The following is a 22,951-nucleotide window of genomic DNA, read 5'->3' as shown; positions in this document are numbered from 1 at the left end:
CCAGCACTGGTGCCAGCACCCCCAGGACCCACATCCTCCTCCCCAAAACACAATCACACACCCAGGTGGGGTCCCCCCAGGGGTCAGGGGCTCTGCCCCCAACACTGGAAAGGAAAAGACACAGAGTTATGGGAAGGGGCTGGCACCCACAGTGCCAGCAGAGGGGGAGAACCCCCAAACACTTTATTTGGGGGGCGGGTGGGGCCGTCACCGGTACAGGTAATCAGCCTGGATGTTGGCTGCAATCTCGGCCTCCCACTTGTCGCCGTTGTTGAGCAGCTTCTCCTTGTTGTAGAGCAGCTCCTCGTGCGTCTCCGTCGAGAACTCGAAGTTGGGGCCCTGCCGGGATGGGACAGGTCACCCTTGGGGTCACTGTGGCAGGACAGGGGAGTCCCTGCAGTCCCTCCTGCAGGCCCCACTCACCTCCACGATGGCATCCACAGGACAGGCCTCCTGGCAGAACCCGCAGTAGATGCACTTGGTCATGTCGATGTCGTAGCGCGTGGTGCGGCGGCTGCCATCGGCGCGGGGCTCGGCCTCGATGGTGATGGCCTGGCACGGGGACACCATCACGGCCGGAGCCCCAGGTGAGGAGGATGAGGGGGAGGAGGGGGAGGAAGTCTCACCTGTGCCGGGCACACGGCCTCGCAGAGCTTGCAGGCGATGCAGCGCTCCTCCCCGGACGGGTACCGGCGCAGCGCGTGCTCCCCGCGGAACCGTGGGCTCAGTGGGCCTTTCTCAAACGGGTAATTGATGGTGGCCGGCTCACGGAAAAGGTAGCTCAGGGTCATGGCCAGGCCTGCGGGGGAGAAAGAGGAGTTATGGCGTATTTGGGAGGGAGGGGTCACCCCACAAATGAGGAGGGTGAGCAGGGTCTCACCTCGGACGAGCTCAGTCCAGAGCAGGGTCTGGGCGGCGCGGTCGGTGATGGATCGCATGTCCATGGCCGGCTCCCGGATGTTGACGTACTCTGTGGGAAGAGGGGAGCTGTGCCCACCCTGCAGAGCCCTGGGGTGGGAGCTGGGCCCCCTGGGGGGTGGCATGGCTGTACTCACTGTAACAGTCCCTGGGGGTGCTGGTGCTGAGCGGGCGCAGGGAGCCCAGTGGGGCCAGGGGGCCTGGGGAGGGAGAGGAGGGTCAGCAGGGCCACGATGGGGTTTGGGGGGTTCAGGAGGTTTGGGGATTCCTGGGTGACCTCACCTGCACGGGCAGCCTGGTACAGCAGTCGCAGCGCTGCCATGGCCGGTCCTGGGGGGCAGAGGGAACCTCAGCAAATACCAGTAAGGGACTGGGGCAGCCAGGGGCCCCCACTTCCCATCAGGGACACTGGCACCCTGATCCCCACTCCTCCACCCAAAGAGACTCAGACCCCCAGGCACTCCTGTCCCAACAGTCCACAAAGAACCCCCAGTGCTTTCCCCCAGGGATCTAAGCATCCCGTTTCCTCTTCCAACCTCTCTCAAGGCACCCAGGCATCCTATCCCTCCTTGCAGCCCCCTGTTAAGAGACCCGAGTGCATCCCCCAAGTATCCTGTCCACCCCCTGTAAGGGACCCAGCTGTTCCCCCAAGGGACCCGCACCCCTCAGGGACACCCAGGTGTCCCCTCCCCATCCCACCGCTAAGGATCCAGGGGCCCTGATGTCCTGACCCCTCCAAGGGACCCACGTGTCTCCCCATATCCGTCCCCACGGTCCTCCCCCCCGTCGCCCCGCACCCACCTGAGCCCCCCCGCGGGACCGATCCTTCCTGTCACCCCCCAAGTCCCCGCTCAGCCTGTGTGTGTCCCTTCGGAGAGGATGGCGGCGGAGGGTAGCGCAGTGTCCGGGCCGCCCCCTCTGCCCCAGGTGGGATTTGGGTGCCCACCACACGCCACCGGGGGTGACCGCAGCCCCGGGCCGTCCCCGGTCCCCCCGGGCCGCCCCCCGGGCCCCCCTCGCACCTCACCTGCCCCAAGGGCCCTCCGCCGTCCTGACCCCTGCTCGCCCCGGCGGGCACTGCGCATGCGCGTACGGCGGCGCGTCGTGGGCGGGGCGAGGGACGGCGGACGCGCTTCTCATTGGTGGGAGTCATGCAAAGGGCGAGGGGGCGGGAAGAAAGAGGAAGAAGCGTCGCTGATTGGGCGGAACGCGGCCGTGCTGCGCGGTGATTGGTGGGGCGGGAAGGGGCGGAAGCGCGTGTTTATGGCGGAGGCGCGCGGTTGCGGTGCCGGCGCGGAGGCTCCTGCTCCTCCAGGGCTTCCCGAGCCTCCGGCGCTCTCCGTCCCGTTTTTGGAGCAGCTCCGGCCACGGCTGCCGGACGGTCTCGAAGCTGGAGCAGCCCAGTGAATCCTTTGTACTTGGATTCACTACAAAGATCGGCTTTGCCTCTGACGGGCTCAGCGCTGGCCCCGACCCCTCAGGGCCGGCACAGGGATGCGGGCATCAGGGATGGTTCCCATTCCCTGTTAAACTGTCTTTGTCTCAGCTGCCTCGTCCCGTTCTCCCCATCCATCCACCCAGCGAAATCCCCGTGGGATTCAGCCAAGACAGCCTAGCAGGAATGGGTATCCCTTTACTGGCACAAGCAGCCCCCCAAAATGGAGCAGCATGGAGTGAAGGAAACTGGGATCATGGGGCAGGATAAACGGGAACATGGGGCAAAGGAAACTTGGAATCATGGAGCAGGAGAAACTGGGAACACAGGGCAAAGGACACTGATATCGTGGGGCAAAGGAGACTGGGATCATAGAGCAGGAGAAACCAGAATCGTCCCAGCTCAAGGATTTAGGATTAGGGAGTTCTTGTGGACCTTCTCAAGGCAGAGTGCACAATGAGGGGCACAGGAGACCCTTCTGCTCTCGTGGTACCAGTGGAAATAAAGCCCCAAACAGTCAGAAAAGAGGGATATGGGACTGGAATGGAGGGAGATGTGGGGGACAAGGGACTCTTGGGGTGAGCAGGGGTGCAGGGAAGTGAAAGGGAAGCACACAGGATGTTGAGAAACACCTTTCATTGCAGCTGAGCACCAGGACCAGCAGCAAGAGATGTCCTGAGTGGGATGTAGACACCATCAGAGCAGGGTGCAGTCACTCACACGTGCCGTCTTTAAAGCAGCCTGGATGATCCCGAATTTCCTCTGGCTGTAGGGGGGGTAGCGCGGGGCGTTGAGGGGCTCCTGGCCCATCCCACGCTTCAGGCACCCACGGGCGTGGGAGAAGGTGTCAAAGCTGAACTTGCCGTGGTGCGTTCCCAGGCCGCTGTTCCCTGCAATACACAGCACAGCACCCCGGTGGGCAGCTGGATCTGGTCATCTTTTGGGTCAAAGAACCCAAAATTAGGCTCCCAGCTCTGTGAAAGCAGCACCACTCCTTCACCCAGCTGCTTTCCAAGCCATGGATGAGCTTCCCAGGAATGTGACCCAAAGAGGACCATGATCCAAAGTGCTCACCCAAGTGGATGTTTGGAGTGGGAAGATCAGGCTGGAAGGTGGAGAAATTCCCCAAAACTCTCTCCTCAGTGGATTTTACCATTTCAATTAAGATGTTTAGCAACTGGATGGGTGTCACCGATGAGGTGATGCTCCCACCAGATGAGCTTCCCTACCACAGGAATACCCTCCAAAAGTCATCCCATCCATGCTGGATCCAGCCCTGCTGCAAGGGGGCAAGACTGCAGGGGTGGAGAGGCACAATGGCCGAGGTGCCTTTGGCAAGGTGGCACCAGGGATCAATGTCGGGAGGTGAAAGCTGGCTGGCCAGGAACAAGCACAGGAAAGCCAGGCAGGCTGGCAAAAAGTAACAAAATCCACACATGATTTAGTAACAGATGGGATAAAATGCCATGAGTCAGCCTGAGCCAGTCAGTCTTCCTGATAAAATGCTAATCATGGTTAGGGTGATGCCTTGGGTGCAGTTCCTCACACATCAGCAGCCCCAGGATAAAGGGAAGTCACTGATGCCTCCTAGCCAGCTGAGTGGGAAGAGAGGAAAAAAGGTGGAAAACAGGAGTGGAAAACAGGAGCTGGTAGAGGAGATCATCCCATAAAAAGCAAGTGTCTCCATCATGGAATCCCAGGATAGTTTGGGTTGGAAAGGGCCTTAAAGACTATTCAGTTCCACCCCCCCTGCCATGGGCAGGAACACCTCCCACTAGACCAGGTTGCTTCAAGCTCTGATTCCCTGTGTGGTAATCCACATTTCCATGGATCCAGGGAGCACAGAGCTTGGGATGGGGAATATGGAGAGAAAGAACTTCAGGGTGCTCCATGGGTGTCCAGCAAAGCCCAAGAGCCCAAGATGAAGCAAAGGGCCTTCTGGAGGAGAATTTCCCTATGGACTACTGAGCCCTCTGGAGCTGAGCGTTCCTCCTGAGACCCTTCCTGACCATGGGTGGGATCACACCTGGCTCCCAACGGCCAGGGTTGGGGATTTTGGACCTACCAATGCCTCCAAAGGGCAGTGAGGGCAGTGTCACATGCATCATAGTGTCATTGCCACAGAAGCCACCACTGCTTGTCCGCTCCATGACCCGGTTCACCACCTGGGAGTGACATGAAAAACATGAGACATGGGTCTCCCACCCCATTCCACTAATTCCAAACACAAACCCCCTGACTAGGGCTGTGTGCTGTAAGGGAAACACTTGGAGCACAAACATGGCTGGATACAGCTGCCAAGGAGCACAGGGCAGGTGTAGTCCTAGCTTGGATTTACCTTGTCATCCGAGGAGAAGGCATAGACAGCCAAGGGCCGCTCCCGGCTGTTGATGAAGTCAATGGCTTCATCCATGTTGGTGATGATGATGATGGGCAGGATGGGCCCAAAGATCTCCTCCTGCATGACAGGATCTGAGGGCTGCACATCCACCAGCACGGTGGGAGCTGCGGAGAAGAAATCCGACAGCATCAGCCAGGCACAGAAGTCGGAGATGGCACCTTGGTGATCCCCCAGGACACATCTCCTGTACCAAAAACCACCTGCCCAAGCACCCGGTTCCCCTCATAATCTTCTCCAAACCTGGAATGTGCTCCATGCAAGGATGCAGATGTGAGTGACCCCCAAGCCTCACCGATGTAGCGCTCGGCCTCGTCCGTCTGTCCCCCGATGGCCACGCGTCCGCTGCACAGCAGCCTCTGCACCCGCTGGAACTGCTTGTCACTCACAATGCGGCCAAAATCCGGGGATTCCCGGGGGTTGGGGCCATAGAAATCAATGATGGCCTTTTGCAGGGCTGGGAGCAGCTTCTCCTGCATCTCCAAGGTGCAGAGCAGGTAGTCGGGCGCGATGCAGGTCTGCCCCGCATTGAAGAAGCGGCCCCAGGCCACGCGCCGCGCCACGTTGGTCACGTCACAGGTGTCGGACACATAGCAGGGGTTCTTGCCCCCCAGCTCCAGTGTCACCGGTGTCAGGTGCTTGGCAGCGGCTGTCATCACAATCCGCCCCACCGGGGGGCTGCCTGCGGGCAGGGAAAACATGGATTGAGGTGGGAATCCCATCAGCCATCGTGCGGCTCTGGGATGTGGCACTGAGTCCCACCAGACCTCAGATACACATCCCAGATCCTCCAACCCAATCCCTGCCTTCTTCTCCAGGGATGTCTGGAAGGAACCCGTCTTTCTCCTCATACAAAATCCAGGAGGGCTCTGCTCTGTCCCATGGGACATACCAGTGAAGAAGATGTAGTCAAACTTGTTCTCCAGCAGCCTGGTGGTCTCCTGCACACCACCAGTCACCACAGCAAAGCAGTCCTGCAAGGAAATGAGGAAGGCCCCCTCTTGTCACCATCTGTCCCCACCAGTAGCACTCTGGGAGGCTGGGACACTGGCTGGGCGTGGAGGAAGGAAGTTGGGCAGTATATGAAACCGGAGCTGGTGTGTAAGGCCAGCTCAGAGCACAGCCCTGTGTGTGCAGGGGTGCCCCACCATGCCACAGGGATGGGTAGAGTGTCCCACCTTGTCCAGGTAGCTGGGCAGCGCTTCTGCCACAAGTGTTTCTGTCTTCTTGGACACCTCAGAGGGTTTGATGATGGCACAGTTCCCTGGGGAAGACAGATAAGATGTTGGAGCTGTGACATGGTGTCAGCCAGCCCCACTGTGGATGAAGTGCCCTCACCAGTGCTTGGCACTGCTGGGATCCTCCAGGCCAGGGGACTGAAGTTTGGGCTCACCAGCAGCGATGGCCCCGATGAGGGGCACCAGGAAGAGGTGGATGGGGTAGTTCCAGGGCGCTATGATGAGCACCACCCCGTAGGGGTCCTTGCGGATGAAGGCTGAGTCCAGCTGCACCGCCTGTGGGACACCCACCACATCAGGTCCCACCCTGCACCACCATCCCACCCAGCTCTGCCTCCCATCCTCTCTCTCCTCTTCCCTCTCACCAGAATCCTGTCCACCTTCTCATCCTTCATCCAGCGGGACAGGTTGCTCAGGGTCTCATGGAGCTCGTTCTTGCACATGAGGATCTCAGATAATTCAGTTTCAAAGGGTGCCTGCAGACTCCAAGGATGCAACATGTGACCTTGGCATATCCTGCAGCTCTTATCCCAATGCTCCGTCGTGTTATGCCCAGGACTTGGGGACTGAAGCCCTCTACATCCCATGCTGGATTCAAATCCCTAAGGGCATTGAGCACCCCCTGTGTCTGCAACATGATGCTTTTAAGCACTGATTGCTTAAAAATAGGAAAACCTATGCAGATCCCATTCACCTAGACAACAGGAAGAATAGGGAGGGTGTCCAAAGGGACTAGGTTGGGGAAGAGAAGATAATGAGCCCGTGTGGTATTAAGGCTCTGGCTGCAGAGCCAAGGGATCCAGGCTCAGAGAGTCACAGCCTGGATGAGGCCCGTGGGAGGAAAGGGGGGCTGACATCAGGTGGGAAGTTCAGGGCAGGGAGCAGGGACAGAAATCTGGGATTAATTTGCCCAGGGAAGAGGGAAACTGAGGCTGGTGGGTGTGGGAATGGTTATCCCTGTCAAGGTGCCCCCCACCACGCCCTCTGTCTGTGGCAGAGCAAGGATGGACTTTGGTGTATGGTGACAGTGACATGCTTCATCTCAGCCTCCCAAATCCAGAGGCTGTGAGCCCGAGGCAGAGCTGGAGAACCCAATGAGGCCGTGGGAGCCCCTCAGCTCCCCTGGCCACCAAGTCCTCCTGCTCCTGTCCCCTCTCACCTTGCCCAAGTCAGAGGCAGTGGCATCCATGATCTGCTGCTTCTTGTCATCCAGGAAGCGTCCCAGAGCCTCCAGCTGGGCCACACGATATTCCATGGGCCGAGTCTTCCCAGAGAGCCAGGATGCCCGCAGGTGGCTCACCAGCCCTGCATAGGGGTTCCTGCTGTGGGGACAGGGGTGTTAGAGGGATGCCAGCCCCATCCCAGCTCCTCAGAGCATGCAGGTGCCACTCCAGGGAGAGGATGGAGCACCGGGACCCCTCCTGCCACCCGTCTGTCCCTCCACACTCTCACCTCAGGGCGTCACCATCCACACTCCCGTTCCCACCATCGCCCCCGGGGGCTCTCTTGGCCTCGCTCTCAGGAAGCTGCGGGAAGACAGTTCCAGTCTCCATGCTCCCACAGGTGCAGCGTGGGATGGTTGCACTGGGGTTAGCAACCACAACTTCCCTCTTCTCAGCTAACAGGGTGGCTGCCAGCTTCCTGTCCTGCCCTTTGGATGCCCGTCCCTCCCCTTGGCTGCCTGCCCTGCCACACCTCCCTTCCAGCTATGATTGCTTGGGGCAGGGAACGCCCCCCAACCCTCCCAGCACCCCACAGACCAGAGGAGGGAGGCACAAAGAGAGGCTGGGAGAGAGTTTGATGCAAAGTCTTTACTACAGGCAGAGTTACACGGAGCAAAGAGCAACAGCGAGGAGGGACAGAGGTTCATTCCAAAGGAAAAGTCCGTGTGAGGGGAGATGGGACTGATGGGAGCGCTTCTCCAGCAGAAAGAGAAGTTTGGACTAAGAAAAAGATTTTGGTCATTTCATCTGTGTCCTGGAAAATGGTTTGAAGCAGAGGCCACAAAGGGTGCAGGAGAGGATGTCCATCCTGGCTGTCTGACATGCTCCAGCGAGGCAAGGGACACAGTGAGGAAGGAAGTGGGGAGTGCGATGAAGAGGGAGAGTGGGACAGTTCCAGTTCTTCCCGCTGACTCCGTGGCATCTCCAGAGCAGGGCATGGCAGCCTCAGAGCAGGGTGCAGGTGCCCCTGCGCTTCACCTCGAAGGTGGTCGTGAGGAGCCCCAACTTCTGCTGGGTGTAGGGTGGGTAGCGTGGGGTGTTGAGCGTCTCCAGCCCCATGTTCCGGTGCAGGCAGCCACGGTGGAGGGAGAAGGTGTCAAAGGTGAACTTCCCATGGTATTTGCCCAGGCCACTGTTCCCTGGAACACACAGGACAGGTCCATGCTCAGGATGGGACTGCTCCTGATGATGCCTTCTCCAAGCATCAAAATGAGGAAAAAAGACACCTGCAGGATTTTCTGATCAGCAGACATGGTGGAGGAATTCCATTTTTCCAGTGCCTCCTCCAGGTATACGGATGCTCAGTCCAGCCACTCTTGCTGCAGCTCAGCAGTTTGGAGGCCCCAGCATCTCCTTTTTACCCACCTCCATTTATCTACACAAGCTTTGCTGGGTTCTGCAAGTCTTGATTTCACTCCATGATGCTCCACCGTATCTCCCCACGGCTGCAGCTGTTCGACCCTCTTCCCGGAACTCTAAAAGCCTGGAAGCCTGGAGCCACATTGGCAACACCAGTTCTCCCAGTTCCTGTGGCTGGTTTAACCAGAGGTTAAGTGACTTCTCATGGAAGCTTTGGTGCCATCGCACCCCAATGACTTCAGCCCCTTCACCTGCTCTAAAATGGCTTTACCTAATAATTGAAGGTGGTTGGTCTGAATCATTCCCAATTAAGATAAGTTACGGAATGAGAAGTACAAAAAATTGTTCCCTGAGCCACAGGCAGGTGAAGAATTAATTGTCTGGGTGTTTCATTATGTCTGACTCAGATCCCAGCCCCGACAGAGATGCTGAGCAAGGGCAGCACCAAATGAAGGGACTTATCCCAGAAATATTTTGGGAAGAGATCAAGTCATCCAGAAGTATTCTGGGAAACAACATTCCTGTATTCCTGTATCCCTGGACTGTGCTGCACCCACAGCCCGGGGCTAAGCAGCCTCACTTTTCACCTGACAAAGCAAAAATTGGTGCCTCTGCAGACCAAAAATTTCTTCTTCTCCAAGATCCTGTAAGAGGTTCTCCAGGTTTTCATAAGCACTTTGTTCCTACTATTTTGTCCCAAAAGTTGGAATGGAGGTACAACCTGGCTCCTGAGGGACATTAAGGGATCCAGCCCAGAACCACACTGGCTGCAGGAAGAAACTCCCATTCCTCACCATGGCTCAGGCCACGGATCACACCTGGCTCCCAATGGCCAGGACATGTCCCAGTGGACACCTACCAACGCCTCCGAAGGGCAGCGAGGTCAGTGTCACATGCATCAGGGTGTCGTTGCCACAGAAGCCTCCGCTGGTCGTCCGCTCCAGGACCTGGTTCACAATCTGGGAGGGAGAAGAGAAGGTAGATGAGGGGCTTGCGCTTGGCAAATATTACCCACTTTACCCATCAGATGTTCCCAGAGTGTCGGGTCTCTAAAGACCCTTCAGAGCACGTCCTGGGGCTCGTGGAGCGGGTGCCTTACTTCCCTCCCCACTTTTTCTGCTCCACAGACACACCTTGCTGTCGCAGGAGAAGGCATAGACAGCCAATGGCCGTGGCCGTGCGTTGATGAAGTCAATGGCTTCATCCATGTTGGCGATGACGACGATGGGCAGGATGGGCCCAAAGACCTCCTCCTGCATGGCAGGGTCTGAGGGCAGCACATCTGCCAGCACCGTGGGAGCTGCAGAGAGGAAACCCGGATAGCATCAGCCAGGCACAGAGGTCGGAGATGAAACCTCCCCTCAGGACCCACTTTCAAGCACCCCTAAAACTCTTTTCCCTCTAGAGCCTCCCCTCTGTATGCAGACACCCTGAAAACCCCCAATGTGCTCACCAAGATGTGAGTGACCCCCAAGCCTCACCAATGTAGCGCCCGGCCTCGTCCATCTGTCCCCCGATGGCCACGCGCCCGCTGCACAGCAGCGCCCGCAGGCGCTGGAACTGCTTGTCACTCACAATGCGGCCAAAATCCGGGGATTCCCGGGGGTTGGGGCCAAAAAACTCAGTGATGGCCTCACGCAGGGCAGGCATGAGCTTCTCCTGCATCTCCAAGGTGCAGAGCAGGTAGTCGGGCGCGATGCAGGTCTGCCCCGCATTGAAGAAGCGGCCCCAGGCCACGCGCCGCGCCACGTTGGTCACGTCACAGGTGTCGGACACATAGCAGGGGTTCTTGCCCCCCAGCTCCAGTGTCACCGGTGTCAGGTGCTTGGCAGCGGCTGTCATCACAATTCGCCCCACCGGGGGGCTGCCTGCAGGCAGGGAAAACATGGATTGAGGTGGGAATCCCATCAGCCATCGTGCGGCTCTGGGATGTGGCACTGAGTCCCACCAGACCTCAGATACACATCCCAGATCCTCCAACAGATCCTGGCACCACATCCAGGAGGGCTCTGCTCTGTCCCATGGGACGTACCAGTGAAGAAGATGTAGTCAAACTTGTTCTCCAGCAGCCTGGTGGTCTCTGGCACACCACCGGTCACCACAGCAAAGCAGTCCTGCAGGGAAACAGAAAACATCCCCTTGTGTCACCATGTGTCCCCACCAACAGCATCCCAGGAAGCTGGGACATTGGCTGAGGATGGAGGAAGGAGGTTCTGCACATAGATGATGTGTGGGGATGGTGTGTGTGAGGCAGGGTTGGGAACACCATGGTCTAGGAACAACAGACAAGGACAAGAAGGGCTTCTCACACTGTCCAGGTAACAGCTCAGCGTTTCAGCAACGAGTCTCTCTGTGTTCTTGGAGATCTCTGAGGGTTTGATGATGGCACAGTTCCCTGCAGGAAGATGAACAGGACATCAACACAGTGACATGGTGACCGCCACCCCTTCTGGGCATGAGACCCCTGGGGACACCCTGGCACTTCCAGGCCAGGGGACTGAAGTTTGGGCTCACCAGCAGCGATGGCCCCAATGAGGGGCACCAGGAAGAGGTGGATGGGGTAGTTCCAGGGCGCTATGATGAGCACCACCCCGTAGGGGTCCTTGCGGATGAAGGCTGAGTCCAGCTGCATCACCTTCGAGGAAGAACATGACCTCAGCACTGCCTTCCTCACCAGCAATCCTCTCCCCCACTTCCCTTTCCCCAGAGCTTCCTTCTTACCAGGTTCTTGTCCACGTGCTCATCCTTCATCCAGTTGCACAGGTTGTTGAGGGTGACATTGAGCTCATTCTTGCAGAGGAGGATCTCACTGAAGAAAGCCTCAAAGGATGGCTGGGGACAGACATCATGGAAGTGCCACCACATCACTGACCCCATCATTGACCCTGTCACCCTAACACAGACCCCATTACCCCAACACCAATCCCATCACCCCAGGAGGCATCTCTCCCCTCTTCCAAACATGAACCAGCAGGAGGATCTCTTCAGCAGAAGTTTCCATCACCTCCTGTAACTCCTAGGAAATATCAGTGACCCAGAAATTTTATGAAAATAGTTACTTGGCCAGAAGGAAAAAAACCCCAAAAATTTAAAATTTTCATGCTATTTGCTAAATTCCCGAGCTCAGCACTGTGAACTGGCAACAGAATCCTGAGCCAAGGCAATGTCACCAAAGCTCCTGAAGAGCTGGTCCTGGTGGAAGGCATCCTTCCCACTTGGATATTCAAGCAGGAAGCAAAGCCCTAACCTCCCTTCCACTGCCTGTGGACTAAAGCTGCACTTTTAGTCTTAAATTTAGTCAGTCTTAAGACCTTGACTAAAGGGAAGTTATAAAAACCACAGCTTAATTAAAGCCCTTGTGATGGAGAAGTGGGTCCTCTTGATAGTTGCGGAGCACAGATTGGGACCATATCATCCTTGCAGGAGAAGTGTGAAGACACCAGGGATAGCCCAGCAGGCTCAATGGAACCCCTTCATGACCTGGGGAGCAGGGGGAGCAAAGCTCCTGTGCTGTGACATCATATTTTGGACTCCTCCAACCCAAAACCATCCCTGGATTGGAGTCTTCTTCCCATCTCCACACCACTTTGGGGTTGGGAAGGCTGGTTGCTGATTCCCAGGATCTTCTACCACCAAGAGAACTTCAGGTCCCCAAAAGGCAGCTGCCAGGAGTTGCAAGAACCCTCTTGAAGGCGAGAGCACAGGAGGCACGTGAGGTAATGGAGTGAAGCAATGGGGCCATTCTCAACCCAGGATGATGATGGCATCACCAGGATAAGGAAGATGATGGTTCATTAGGAATTTTGATGGGATACAAAGGTTGTGAGATAGGACATTAAGTCTGAGGTCATCCCAGTGCCACCAATCATCAGCACCAGAGAGGAACTGGCACCACTGGAGGTGAGACACCACCTCAGCTACGTAACAGCAGGTGAAGTGTCCATCTAGCTATGAGGGCCCGGCTGCATAACCAGCTCATTACTGGACAACCGGATCTAATTAGGAGTAATTAGGAAAGATGATGGACACACTCAGAGCACTGATGCCTATCAAGGCCTGGCTGAAGGAGAAGGCCTCGCCTCCAACAAACAAGGCAATTAGGAGCCTTGGGAGATGGCAGGACAGGGAAAGACATTGCTGAGGGCATGGACACTTCACTGATGCTGAACAAAGAGGTGAGGGTTATATAATGGAATCCTGGAATGGTTTGGGTTGGAAGGGACCTTGAAGCTCATCCAATTCTGCCCCATCATGGGCAGGGACACCTTCCACTAGCCCAGGTTGCTCCAAGCCCCATCCAACCTGGCCTTCAGCACTTCCAGAGATGATGAGCTGTGACCACTAGAATTATCCATAGTGTGGAGATCAGGAGGATCTCCAGGAGATCATCCAGGAGCTCCTGGCATGCCACAATACCCCGAGCTATATCCAGAGCCCTGCCCATGCCACCATGCCAGAGAAACCAGTCCCTTGGAGGCCCTGGCAGGAATGTGCAGTGCCAGCACATTGCACAATGCCAGTAATCCTGGGCGTGCCGGGTTGGCAAGGAGCACCCCAGGATGTCACCCTTGTGGAGGTCACATGGACCCCCAGGATGCAGACCAGAGTGTGAAACGCCTCCACCTCAGACAGTCACCGAGAGGCCAACAGAGCCTTTGCCTGGTTTCAGAGCACCAGGGGTGGGATCAACAGCACAGTCCCTCCACTATCCCTGGATCTGCAGAGATCCAGCACTGAGAGATGCACCAGCCTGGGAGCACATCAAGGGGGAATCAGGACCCCAAGGAAGAGACACCCCTCTGCCCAGACCCTCACAAGGATACAACACCCAGACAAGGGAGCATGAAGGACTTGAAAGATGTGATGCCGGTAGCCCCCAGTTCCCAGCCTCTCTTACCTTGCCCATATCCAATTCAGTGGCTTCCAGAATCTCCTGCTTCTTGTCATCCAGGAAGCGTCCCAGAGCCTCCAGCTGTGCCACACGATATTCCATGGGCCGAGTCTTCCCTGAGAGCCAGGATGCCCGCAGGTGGCTCACCAGCCCTGCGTAGGGGTTCCCACTGTAGGGACGAGGGTGTTAGAGGGGACCCAGCTCCATTCTAACTCCTCAGAGCTTCATGTCATCCCAAATCCATATTATCCCATTCCAGCAGCAAACTGGACCCCAGATTCCCTGGGGACAGCACAGGAGTCTGCACACACCGGTCTCCATTGCTGCTGGGAGCAGCCAACACAGCACCATTCCCTGCAGATCCTGTCTTCTCCCTTGGGCCATGCTGGGACATGGTGGCTCACAGACCTCAGACATTTCCCCCAGCACTAACCCGGGGTCCCCTTTGCCCTGGCACTGCCACAGCTTCCCCTGCCCACCTCCCTGTCTCCCTCCTGCCCCCAGCCCCTTGCTCTCACCACGGAGTGCTGCAGACCATTGGCATTGGCCCCTTCCCGATCCCGCTGCTTCCACTGCACCCAGCAGCTTTCCCAGGATCTTTGCCAGGATCACTGCCCGTGCTGCTGCACTTGCCATAGCCCAGGAGCTGCTGCTTGGGGGGCTCGAGGGGCTGCTGCATGCCAAGCTGTTGGAAGGAGCTGCCAGTCTCCATGGAGAGCGTGGTGGCCCTGGGGAGAGACAGACACTGCGTGGGTTATGCCAGGATGGAAGTGCTGGAGATGCCGGCTCGAACCCAAGAGGAGTCACCCGCGGCACCTTTGAAGAGCGGCTTGGTGCTCGGGGCTGTCCTGGTTGTGGGGTGACTCAGCCCAGAGCAGCTGCCAGAGGCCCTAGGAGATGCCTGGGATTCCCGGGATAATCGCCATCCTCTGGACACTGACCTGCCCAGGCTGCCCTGCTGATTTAGGGTCACCCATGGGGACCTCAGGGACCAGACACCCCCAAACCTGGGGGGCAGAGCTGCAGCCCCCCATCTGTCACCCTCTCCCTCTCCATGCCCAGCCACCCACCCTTCCTCGAGGGAACACCCCCTGTGCCCCACAGCCCCCACCAGCATGGGGGGTGTCACAGGGGTGCCATGCAGGGAGTGCCAGCTTTGGGGACCCCGCAGTGCTTACCTGGGAGCTCGTGTGGAACCTGGAGGAGCGCGAGGCCAGGCAGGCACTGCTGAGGCTCAGGGTGGGGGTCCCTAAATGCTGTGGGGCTGGGCCCCACGGCCAGGGGCGGGAAGGACTGGGCCCCGCCTCCGTGGGGCTGGCACTGGGGACAAGGTCTGGGATGGGATACCATGGAATGGGACCTCGCCCTTGGGACGGTGGAACTCCCATGGCCACCTCACCACCACCATGAACCTTGACCCATTTGGACCCCACAGACATCCTTCATCCTGCTCCATGACCACCCTGATCCATGGGGGTCCCACAGACACCCCTCATCCTGCTCCATGACTACCCTGATCCATGGGGCTCCCACGGACACCCCTCATCCTGCTTCCCAAGGGTTCCATGATCAATAGACACCCACCATGCTGCTACCATGACTACCCTGACCCACAGGGACCCCACTAACACCCCTCATCCTGTTTCCCAAGGGTTCCATGACCAATAGACTCCACTCATCCTGCTCCCAGGAAGGGCCCTTTGCCCCAGCACCCCAGGGTGGCTCCCATTGCCTGGGGTGTGGGGGGCCCTCAGGATGGGTGTTGCCCCTGCCCCACTGCCATGACCCTTCTGGGGCTGCTCCATGTGAATCCCCCCTATCCTGCAGAAACCAGCACCCTCCCAGGAGTCCCATCCCAAGAATCCCCCGCTACCGGCTGGGCCAGATCCTGCCCCGGAGATGTCAGTCACCCCGTCCGCCCTGCCCAGCAGTGCCCTCGCCCTGCCCCGGGGCACCCCGCCGTGCCACGCACCCGGGCACCCTCCCAGCCCAGCTCTGGGGGTGACACCAGGATAGGCACGTGCCCTACACCCCCCGACTGGGGTGTCCCCCCGCCCAGGCACTCTGGCACATCCCCCGGAGCGGGAAGGGGAAGCGAAAGCAGCAGGGCACGGCACCCAGTGCCACGGGCACCCCGAGGAGGCAGCACCCACCCCGAGGCCCGGTGGGAGCGCTGGGGAGGCGGGGGGCTCACAGGGAGGCGGAGGGGGGTAGGGCTGGCGGGCTGTGCGGTGGGGGAGCAGGGGGGGTGAGCGGGGATCAGGGTGCTGTGCGGGTTGGGCGTGAGGAGCGCTGCAGAGGCCGGGGTGCTGAGAACGACCGCGGGTGGGGGGCACTGAGGAGGGCGGGCAGGGACCGGGGGGGTCCGGGAGCGGAGGGGAGGGTCCGGGAACGGCCCCTTTAACCACCTCCATCTCGCCCGAGCGAACCGAAAGAGGAAGAAGCTCCCGCCCCGCCCCGAGAAGCTCCGGCACGGGCAAGCAGGGCTGGGGTCGGTGTGACGGGGCCGGGGGGCTGTGAGGAGGCTGGGGGTGCTGAGCACAGAGGTGCAGTTCTGGGCAGTGCAAAGCTGGGTAGGGGGCACGGGATTCAGGGGTGCAGGATCTGAAGGTGCAGGGGTGGAGAACACAGGGGTGCAACCATGAGTGCATGTTCTGTGGGTACAGAGCACAGAGGTTCAGGGCTTGGGGATGCCATGTACATGGGTACACGGTGCTGGATGTAGGGGTGCAAGGGCTGGGGGTGCTGGGCATGAGGGTGCAGGGTCTGTGTGTGCAGGTCACAGAGATGCAAAACATATGGGTGCAAGACTTTGGGTGCCAACAGGGTCCCTTCCACCCTGACGCCATCCAGGGCTCTCCAGAAGCACTAATGGAGAAGGACATCAACGGCTGCCAGGATGGGGCGAAGACAGAGCCAAGCGCCAGGCTGGGCACCGAGGGGACAGAGACACAGGTGAGACCAGGGGAACACCCGTGGGGGGAAGCAGGTGTGTGGTGGCCATCCCCAAGTGGTGACAGCTGCCATCATCCACAGCTGGACGATTTTGTGGGTCCTCACCCTGACTACAATGAGGAGGAAGAAGAGCAGAAGTACTTTCGCCGCAAACGCCTCGGTGTCATCAAGAACGTGGTGGCTGCCAGCCTGGCTGGCACCCTCACTTACAGCGTCTACCTGGGTATGGGACCTCCCAGGGACCCCCAGAACAACTCGGGGTGTTCAGGGCATGGGGTGACCACCTGTGGACCCCCCCAGGTCTGCTGGAGATGCAGCTGATCCTTCACTATGATGAGACCTACCGGGAGGTGAAGTACAGCAATATCCGGTTGGAGGACATTGACCGCAAGGTGCTGATGGGCATCAACGTCACACCCGTGGCAGCGCTGCTCTACACACCCATCCTCATCAGGTACGGCCCCGCCACGCTCCCAGCCAGCATGGATCACTGGCAGGGCACCCACACTTCCTCTCCTTGCCCTGGCAGGTTCTTTGGCACCAAGTGGGCCATGTTCCTGGCAATTGGCATCTACGCCCTCTTCGTCTCCAGCAACTACTGGGAGCGCTACTACACGCTGGTGCCCTCTGCAGTGGCCATTGGCATGGTGATCGTGCCCCTCTGGGCCTCCATGGGCACCTACATCATGCGGTAGTACTGGGGGGCAGGGTGGGTGGGGCATGCATGGGGTGCTGGCTGATCCACTGCTCCATGCAGGATGGCCCAGAAGTACTACGAATACATTAACTACAAGGAGGAGCAGGAGAAGGAGAAGCAGCGGGCACCACGGGACGCCTGCAATGCCTACGTCATCATCTTCCAGACCATCTTTTACTCCTGCTTCCACGTGAGCCCCGGTGGGGTGGCTGGGATGGGTGGGGGACCACGCCAGCAGTACTGAGCGTGCACCCCTCTGCATCCTGTAGTTGAGCTTCGTCTGCGCTCAGATGCCCATGGTCTTCTTCCTCAACAACTACCTCTACCAACTCAACCACACGCTCTTTGCAGTGAGGCACTGCGGTGAGGCTGCGGGTGGGGCGCAGGGCGGCACCGGGAGCCCCCCGCTTGGGATTAACCACGGCCTGTGCCCCACTGGCAGGGACCCTGAGCCACGGCACGCTGCCTGGTTTCAACAAGACGGTGCTGCAGAGCCTTCCCCGCAGCGTCAACCTCATCATCGTGGAGAGCGCCTTGATGGCCGCCGCCTTCCTCGCCATGCTGGTGGTGAGCGCTGGGGCGGGAGGGGACAGGGATGGGCTGGATGATGGCAGGACCTTACCTGCTGGCACTCTGCAGGTGCTGGTGCTGTGCGGCGCAGCGTACCGGCCCATGGAGGAGATCGACATGCGCAGCATCGGCTGGGGCAACATCTTCCAGCTGCCCTTCAAGCACATGCGGGACTATCGCCTGCGGCACCTCTTCCCACTGTTCATCTACAGTGGCTTCGAGGTGCTCTTTGTCTGCACGGGATTTTCCCTGGTAGGATCTGTGACGGGGTGGGAGGTGATGGAGCAGGGACAGGTGATGCTGAGCCCGTGCTCACTGCAGAACTACGGCGTGTGCGCCCTCGGGCTGGAGAGGCTGGCGTATCTTCTCATGGCCTACGGCTTCTCCGCCTCGGTGTGCTCCAGCCTGGCCCTGTGCATGCTGCGCTTGCGCCGGCACATCCCGCTCCTGGCTGGAGCCCTCATCCACGCTGTGCTCCTGGTGACGCTCTTCTGCTGGGCGCCGGAACCCCGGTACCTGGCGCAGGCACCGCTGCTCTACAGCATTGCCGCACTCTGGGGCACCGGCAGCGCCCTCAACAAGACCGGAATCAGCAGTGAGTAGTGGGAAGGTCCTAAAACAGCCTCTGATGTCCCCAAAACGCCTTGGTGGTCCCCAAAATAGCCTCGGTTGTCCCAAGTTTTTCCATACATCTGCTCCTCATGTTCCCTGGCACCGCGAGTTTGTGGCCTCAGTCCTTGGATCCGCAGGACAGACTCACTGTGATTGTCCCCCACGCCAAGGGGACATGGCACAGGAAGGGGACACTGATTCCAGTCTCTGCCACAGTCCTCCTGGGGATGTTGTACAAGAAAAAGGAGCGCCAAGACTTCATCTTCACCATCTACCACTGGTGGCAGGCCCTGGCTATCTTCGCCGTCTACCTGTGGTCAGGGCTGCCCATGAAGGTAAGTCCCAGATATGCCCCAGCCCACTCGAGAGATTCCAGGCTTTTTGGGGACACACCCCCACGACAATCCCAAAACTCCGTGTGCCTCAGGCCAAGCTGTCCATCATGCTGCTGACGCTGGTGGTGGCGGTGGGAACATACCTGTGGATGGAGCGGAAGGTGGCGTGGAACATGGAAGTGCGGCTGCCCCGCATCCCACGCCCACGCCACAAAACACGTGGATACCGCTACCTGGAGGACAACTCAGATGAGACTGGCTCTGACGGTGACGGGGACAAGGAGGATGATGACAGGCACCCAACTGAGGCCACCAGGGAGGACGAGCTGCCAAAAGAGGACGGGGAGCTGCTGGGATAGGGAGAGCCTGTCCTGGGCCTGCTCTTGGTACCTGAGGGGGTTCCACAGCTCTCCCCGGTGGGCCCAAAATTCTACAAACCCCCTCAGGTCAGGCTTGCAGCCCCCAAGCTAAGCCTAAAGCCCCCAGGCAGCCCAGATCCCCCCACATTGGCTGAAGGACCCCCACTGGCCCATGGATCCCCTAGGTCAGGTCCAGAACCTCCAGATTGATCTACAGCCCCCAGCTTGTGGTACAGACCCCAGGCAGGCCCATAGCCCCCCAAATTATGATGTAGCTGCTCAGGTCAGACCTGCAGGCCCCGATGCCAGCCCCAGAGCCCCCACACACAAATCCACAGCCCCTCATACAAGGCTCACACCCCCCCCAGGCAGATCCACAGCCCCCCAGATTTGGCCAAAGCCCTCCCCAGGTGAGGCCCACAGACCCCTGAGCAGATGCACATTCCCTCTAGCAAGGCTTGCAGCTCCCCACAATGTCCTGCAGACCCCAGCCCTCCCGTATTAGCCTATTAGCTTCCAGACCCCTCAGGGCTACCCTGGAGCCCCCCAGGCAGATCGGCCCCTTCCCAGACTGGCCCATAGCCCTTCAGAGCAAACCCACACACGCCCCAGGCAGACCCTGCAGCCCCCCTAGGTTGTCCCGGAGCCCTTCTAGCTCAGCCTGCAGCCCCCCAGGCCGGCCCCGCAGCCTTCCCGACCTATCCCACCCCCATTTTCCTTCAATAAACCCCCTCCCTCCGTGCCCTTAGCCCTCACCTCCTCCATCCTACGGCCGCGCACCCTTAGCGTCCCCTTCCCGAAGCGGAGACTACAGCTCCCGGCGTGCCCCGCGTTGCCCCGCGCGATGCACGCCGGGAGTTGTAGTCCCCGCCACGTGGAAGACGCCTCCATCTCCCCGCTCAAACCACAACTCCCGCAACCGTTCGCGTCGCCCGGCGCCATCATTGCCCCCCCGACTTCCGCGCATGCGCGGTGCGGGCTGTTGTTGTGGCGGCGCGGCCCGGCCCGCGGCTTCACCCGGGCGGGAGCGATGAGCGACAACGATGACATCGAGGTGGAGAGCGACGTGAGTTGAGCTCCCAACCCCGGGACAATCCCTGGGATAACCCCCCGTGGCTCTTCGCTACCTCAGGAGCTCTGAGAATGTGGTAATGTTTGGTTTGTGTGTGTTCTTCCTTCATATGGCGGCGCCCCCCCCCACCATCTTCTTCCTCTTCCTCCTCGCCCGGGTCGGGGCTCCTCAGGAGGAGCAGCCGAGGTTTCAGTCCGCGGTAGGTCGCTGGGGGCCGCCCCGCGGCGCCCCCGGGATCGGGAGCACGTGGGCGGGGGTGTGAGGGGGGCGGGATTTGGGGAGGGGGTGACATGGAAGGGGACGGGGGGAACGGGGATCCTGCGGGAGAGGGGGGTGTTGGGCGTGTCCTGTGGGGATCGGGGTGTTGGGGGGACATCAGTGGGATTGGGAGTGCTGACGGGGGAACCAGTGGGGTTGGGGGTCTTTTTGAGGGGAACACACCTTTGGGGCTGGGGTCTTCTGGGGGGGCTGTGACATGGAGAGGGATCTGTGGGGATGGGGGTCTTGAGGGAGAAACCTGGGCTTGGGGGGTGTCCTGTGGGGATGGGATTCTTGGAATGGAGGGACACCAGTAGGGCTGGGGGGCTTTTGGGGAGGAGGGTTGGGCTTGGGGAGGTGACACCTCTGGGCTGGGTGGTCTTATTTGGGTTGGGGGCTATGACACAGAAGGGGATCTATGGAGTCATGTCTTTTGGGGGGGCAGCTGGGTTTGGGGGTGTCCTGTGGGGCTGGGGGTCCTGTGGCGGGGGGGACACCAGTGAGGCTTGGGGTTATGTGGAAGAGGATCCGGGGCTCTTTAGGGGAGGGGGAGTGGGAGGTTTCGGGGGGAAAGTGGGGGTGTTGGGGGGCGTTTCGTGTGGGGCCAAGTCATTTGGGGGGTGGGGCTACGTTTGGGGGGCACAGGGGGAACAACACCAGGAGTGGACAGAGGGCATGGGGGAGTTGTGCCTGGTTGGTTGAGGGGCAGGGGAGGAGGTGACCGTGTTCCAGGGGGAAAGTGCTGTACCCCCCGCCCCGGGGCCGGAGCTGCCCTGGCAGCAGGAAGCTGGGGAAACCGAAAGCACCGGGAGCCGCCTCCTTCCCACGCCCTCGCGGCCCAGCCGGAGGCGTCACAGCCACGGAGCCGCCCTGGAGGCTCAGCTGAGCTCCCGCAGCGATTCCCAGAGGGAATTTTGGGGGTGCAGGTGGTGGCCTCCTCCCGGTGCCACCCCTGTGCCCCCCATCCCAGGCCGACAAACGGGCTCATCACAACGCGCTGGAGCGCAAGCGCAGGGACCACATCAAGGACAGCTTCCACAGCCTGCGGGACTCCGTGCCCTCGCTCCAAGGAGAGAAGGTGAGTTTATGGAGTGTGCTGGGGGCACGGACAGCACCCACCTGTGGTCCAGGCTCCTCGATTTGGGACAATCCCCAGGCTCTCTTGTGCCACGGGAGTCCCCAGTGAGGGCCTGAGCCAGGGTGGGATGAGGCGGGTAAAATTCCAGTTTTCCCCCCTGGACTAGGTCTTTATCTTGCCTCTGGCTTTTCCCACTATTGCAACAGGCATCCCGGGCCCAAATCCTGGACAAAGCCACAGAGTACATCCAGTACATGCGCCGGAAAAACCACACACACCAGCAGGACATCGACGACCTCAAGCGGCAGAATGCGCTGCTGGAGCAGCAAGGTGGTAGCTGAGATCTGGCTGGAGATGGGCTCTGGCAGGGTCTGAGATCCAGGAGCTGCGGCCTGGCAGGCCTTGGGAGCCAGGAGAATTTGGGATCTAAGATCCAGTGGGAGCTGGGGTCTGGCAGGAGATATGATGCATCAGCATCCAGGATCTGGTGGAAGCTGAGATCCACTGGGAGTTGGGATCTGGTGGGAGCTGAGGTCTGGCAGGATCTGGGGTCCAGAAGAGTTTGGGATCCAGTGGGAGCTGGGGCCTGTCGGGAGCTGGGCTGCAGGCAGGGCCAGGCCCGGGGTGACACAGTGCCGTCCCTCACAGTGCGTGCGCTGGAGAAGGCCCGAGCCAGCGCCCAGCTCCAGGCCAGCTATCCCGCGGACAACAGCCTCTACACCAACCCCAAGGGCAGTGCCATCTCCGCCTTCGACGGTGGCTCCGACTCCAGCTCCGACTCGGAGCACGAGGAGCCACAGAACAGGAAGAAGCTGCGCATGGAGGCCAGTTAGGCCCCTCCGCCGCCCCCCGGCCCATGGCAGGACTCGCTCCCTCCGCTCCTAGAAGCTCTTGGACTGCAGCTTCCCAGCCCTCCCCGGCCCCTTCCCTGCTCCCACCGCGCCAGCCCCGGGGGGAGCCGGCCAGGCCGAGCAGAAAGACTTGGGGGGGTCAGGGAGACTCCCCCGCCAACTCCCCTCCGCTAGCGACCCCCCTCCCCTTCCCTCCTGGTTTTATAGGAGCATTTCTATTTATACCCGGGGACCAGTGCAGTCCAGAACGGGGAGGAGCCAGGCAGCCCCCCCCCAAAAAGGAGCAAGCACTGGGGGGGGGAATCTCCCTATTTATTTTCTCCATGTGCTACTCCACCTGCCCGAGTCGGCGGAGCACAGAGCCAGGCTTGGGGGCTCCTTCCCCACTCTCTTCCTCCTCCTTCCCTCCCTTGACCCTTCCCAACCTCCGTGGCATTTTCCAAACTCCAGTGGCCCATCCCTGCCCCGTAGGTGCCCCTTTTCCCCCCATTTTGATGCCATTCCATGGATCTAAGGTATGTTGTACATACTGCCCAGAGTTGTCTTGCAAGTTAAGGCTTCCCTTTACTATAAGACTATAAATAATAAACAAAAAAAGCCAAAATTCCACTTATTTTATCCTCCCCCGTGGTTACCGTGTGTTCTTGGAATGGGGGAAGTTGGTGCCACCGGATCCAGACGTGGCATCATCTCCTGCCCCGC

At 59.7% G+C, this 22,951-nt stretch overlaps 5 protein-coding genes across 20 annotated transcripts; 2 read left to right on the top strand and 3 right to left on the bottom strand.

Moving 5' to 3' along the window:
* Window positions 1-126: 126 nt before the first annotated feature.
* NDUFS8 (NADH:ubiquinone oxidoreductase core subunit S8) lies at window positions 127-2,057 on the bottom strand. 2 transcript variants are annotated; one of them, XM_074543488.1, is made up of 7 exons: window positions 1,946-2,057; window positions 1,201-1,248; window positions 1,056-1,118; window positions 881-970; window positions 627-799; window positions 424-552; window positions 127-339 (listed from the first exon to the last, which is right to left on the bottom strand). In XM_074543488.1, exons 1-7 carry the CDS (start codon window positions 2,001-2,003, stop codon window positions 208-210), a joined length of 693 nt encoding a protein of 230 aa, XP_074399589.1. In that variant the 5' UTR covers window positions 2,004-2,057; the 3' UTR covers window positions 127-207. The 2 variants fall into 2 exon arrangements, with proteins under 2 accessions (XP_074399589.1, XP_074399590.1); XM_074543489.1 differs by having other exon boundaries at window positions 1,941-2,015.
* A 917-nt stretch (window positions 2,058-2,974) lies between these two features.
* Window positions 2,975-7,685, bottom strand: LOC106630145 (aldehyde dehydrogenase family 3 member B1-like). 4 transcript variants are annotated; one of them, XM_074543476.1, is made up of 10 exons: window positions 7,442-7,685; window positions 7,149-7,311; window positions 6,355-6,591; window positions 6,145-6,265; window positions 5,930-6,015; window positions 5,644-5,725; window positions 5,047-5,433; window positions 4,692-4,858; window positions 4,419-4,518; window positions 2,975-3,243 (listed from the first exon to the last, which is right to left on the bottom strand). In XM_074543476.1, exons 1-10 carry the CDS (start codon window positions 7,540-7,542, stop codon window positions 3,050-3,052), a joined length of 1,638 nt encoding a protein of 545 aa, XP_074399577.1. In that variant the 5' UTR covers window positions 7,543-7,685; the 3' UTR covers window positions 2,975-3,049. The 4 variants fall into 4 exon arrangements, with proteins under 4 accessions (XP_074399577.1, XP_074399579.1, XP_074399578.1 ...); XM_074543478.1 differs by having other exon boundaries at window positions 6,355-6,465; XM_074543477.1 differs by having other exon boundaries at window positions 7,149-7,308.
* Window positions 7,686-7,819: 134 nt separating this feature from the next.
* LOC102071679 (aldehyde dehydrogenase family 3 member B1) lies at window positions 7,820-17,876 on the bottom strand. Of its 2 annotated transcripts, XM_074543479.1 has the most exons (12): window positions 17,737-17,876; window positions 14,641-14,782; window positions 13,981-14,190; window positions 13,469-13,631; window positions 11,293-11,403; window positions 11,086-11,206; window positions 10,881-10,966; window positions 10,604-10,685; window positions 10,053-10,439; window positions 9,705-9,871; window positions 9,431-9,530; window positions 7,822-8,351 (listed from the first exon to the last, which is right to left on the bottom strand). In XM_074543479.1, the coding sequence occupies exons 3-12, from the start codon at window positions 14,172-14,174 to the stop codon at window positions 8,158-8,160; spliced, it is 1,605 nt and encodes a 534-aa protein (XP_074399580.1). In that variant the 5' UTR covers window positions 14,175-14,190; window positions 14,641-14,782; window positions 17,737-17,876; the 3' UTR covers window positions 7,822-8,157. The 2 variants fall into 2 exon arrangements, with proteins under 2 accessions (XP_074399581.1, XP_074399580.1); XM_074543480.1 differs by lacking the exon at window positions 14,641-14,782 and having other exon boundaries at window positions 7,820-8,351; window positions 17,737-17,871.
* Window positions 15,416-18,990, top strand: UNC93B1 (unc-93 homolog B1, TLR signaling regulator). Of its 11 annotated transcripts, XM_074543468.1 has the most exons (11): window positions 16,033-16,417; window positions 16,499-16,640; window positions 16,718-16,871; window positions 16,947-17,108; window positions 17,175-17,304; window positions 17,384-17,477; window positions 17,557-17,681; window positions 17,754-17,936; window positions 18,006-18,279; window positions 18,513-18,631; window positions 18,724-18,990. In XM_074543468.1, exons 1-11 carry the CDS (start codon window positions 16,112-16,114, stop codon window positions 18,988-18,990), a joined length of 1,956 nt encoding a protein of 651 aa, XP_074399569.1. In that variant the 5' UTR covers window positions 16,033-16,111. The 11 variants fall into 11 exon arrangements, with proteins under 11 accessions (XP_074399575.1, XP_074399573.1, XP_074399570.1 ...); XM_074543474.1 differs by adding an exon at window positions 15,416-15,626 and having other exon boundaries at window positions 16,316-16,417; window positions 16,718-17,108; window positions 17,754-18,279; XM_074543472.1 differs by adding an exon at window positions 15,416-15,626 and having other exon boundaries at window positions 16,289-16,417; window positions 16,718-17,108; window positions 17,754-18,279.
* An 837-nt stretch (window positions 18,991-19,827) lies between these two features.
* On the top strand, window positions 19,828-22,872 carry MAX (MYC associated factor X). Its single transcript, XM_074543491.1, has 5 exons — window positions 19,828-20,056; window positions 20,235-20,261; window positions 21,291-21,398; window positions 21,605-21,728; window positions 22,047-22,872. The coding sequence occupies exons 1-5, from the start codon at window positions 19,835-19,837 to the stop codon at window positions 22,229-22,231; spliced, it is 666 nt and encodes a 221-aa protein (XP_074399592.1). The 5' UTR covers window positions 19,828-19,834; the 3' UTR covers window positions 22,232-22,872.
* Window positions 22,873-22,951: the final 79 nt, after the last annotated feature.

The sequence above is a fragment of the Zonotrichia albicollis genome, chromosome 6 (assembly GCF_047830755.1).
Source record: "Zonotrichia albicollis isolate bZonAlb1 chromosome 6, bZonAlb1.hap1, whole genome shotgun sequence".
Lineage (NCBI taxonomy): Eukaryota > Metazoa > Chordata > Aves > Passeriformes > Passerellidae > Zonotrichia > Zonotrichia albicollis.
The sequence above is the reverse complement of the archived record's forward strand: the minus strand, read 5'-3'. Positions and strand labels throughout refer to the sequence as shown.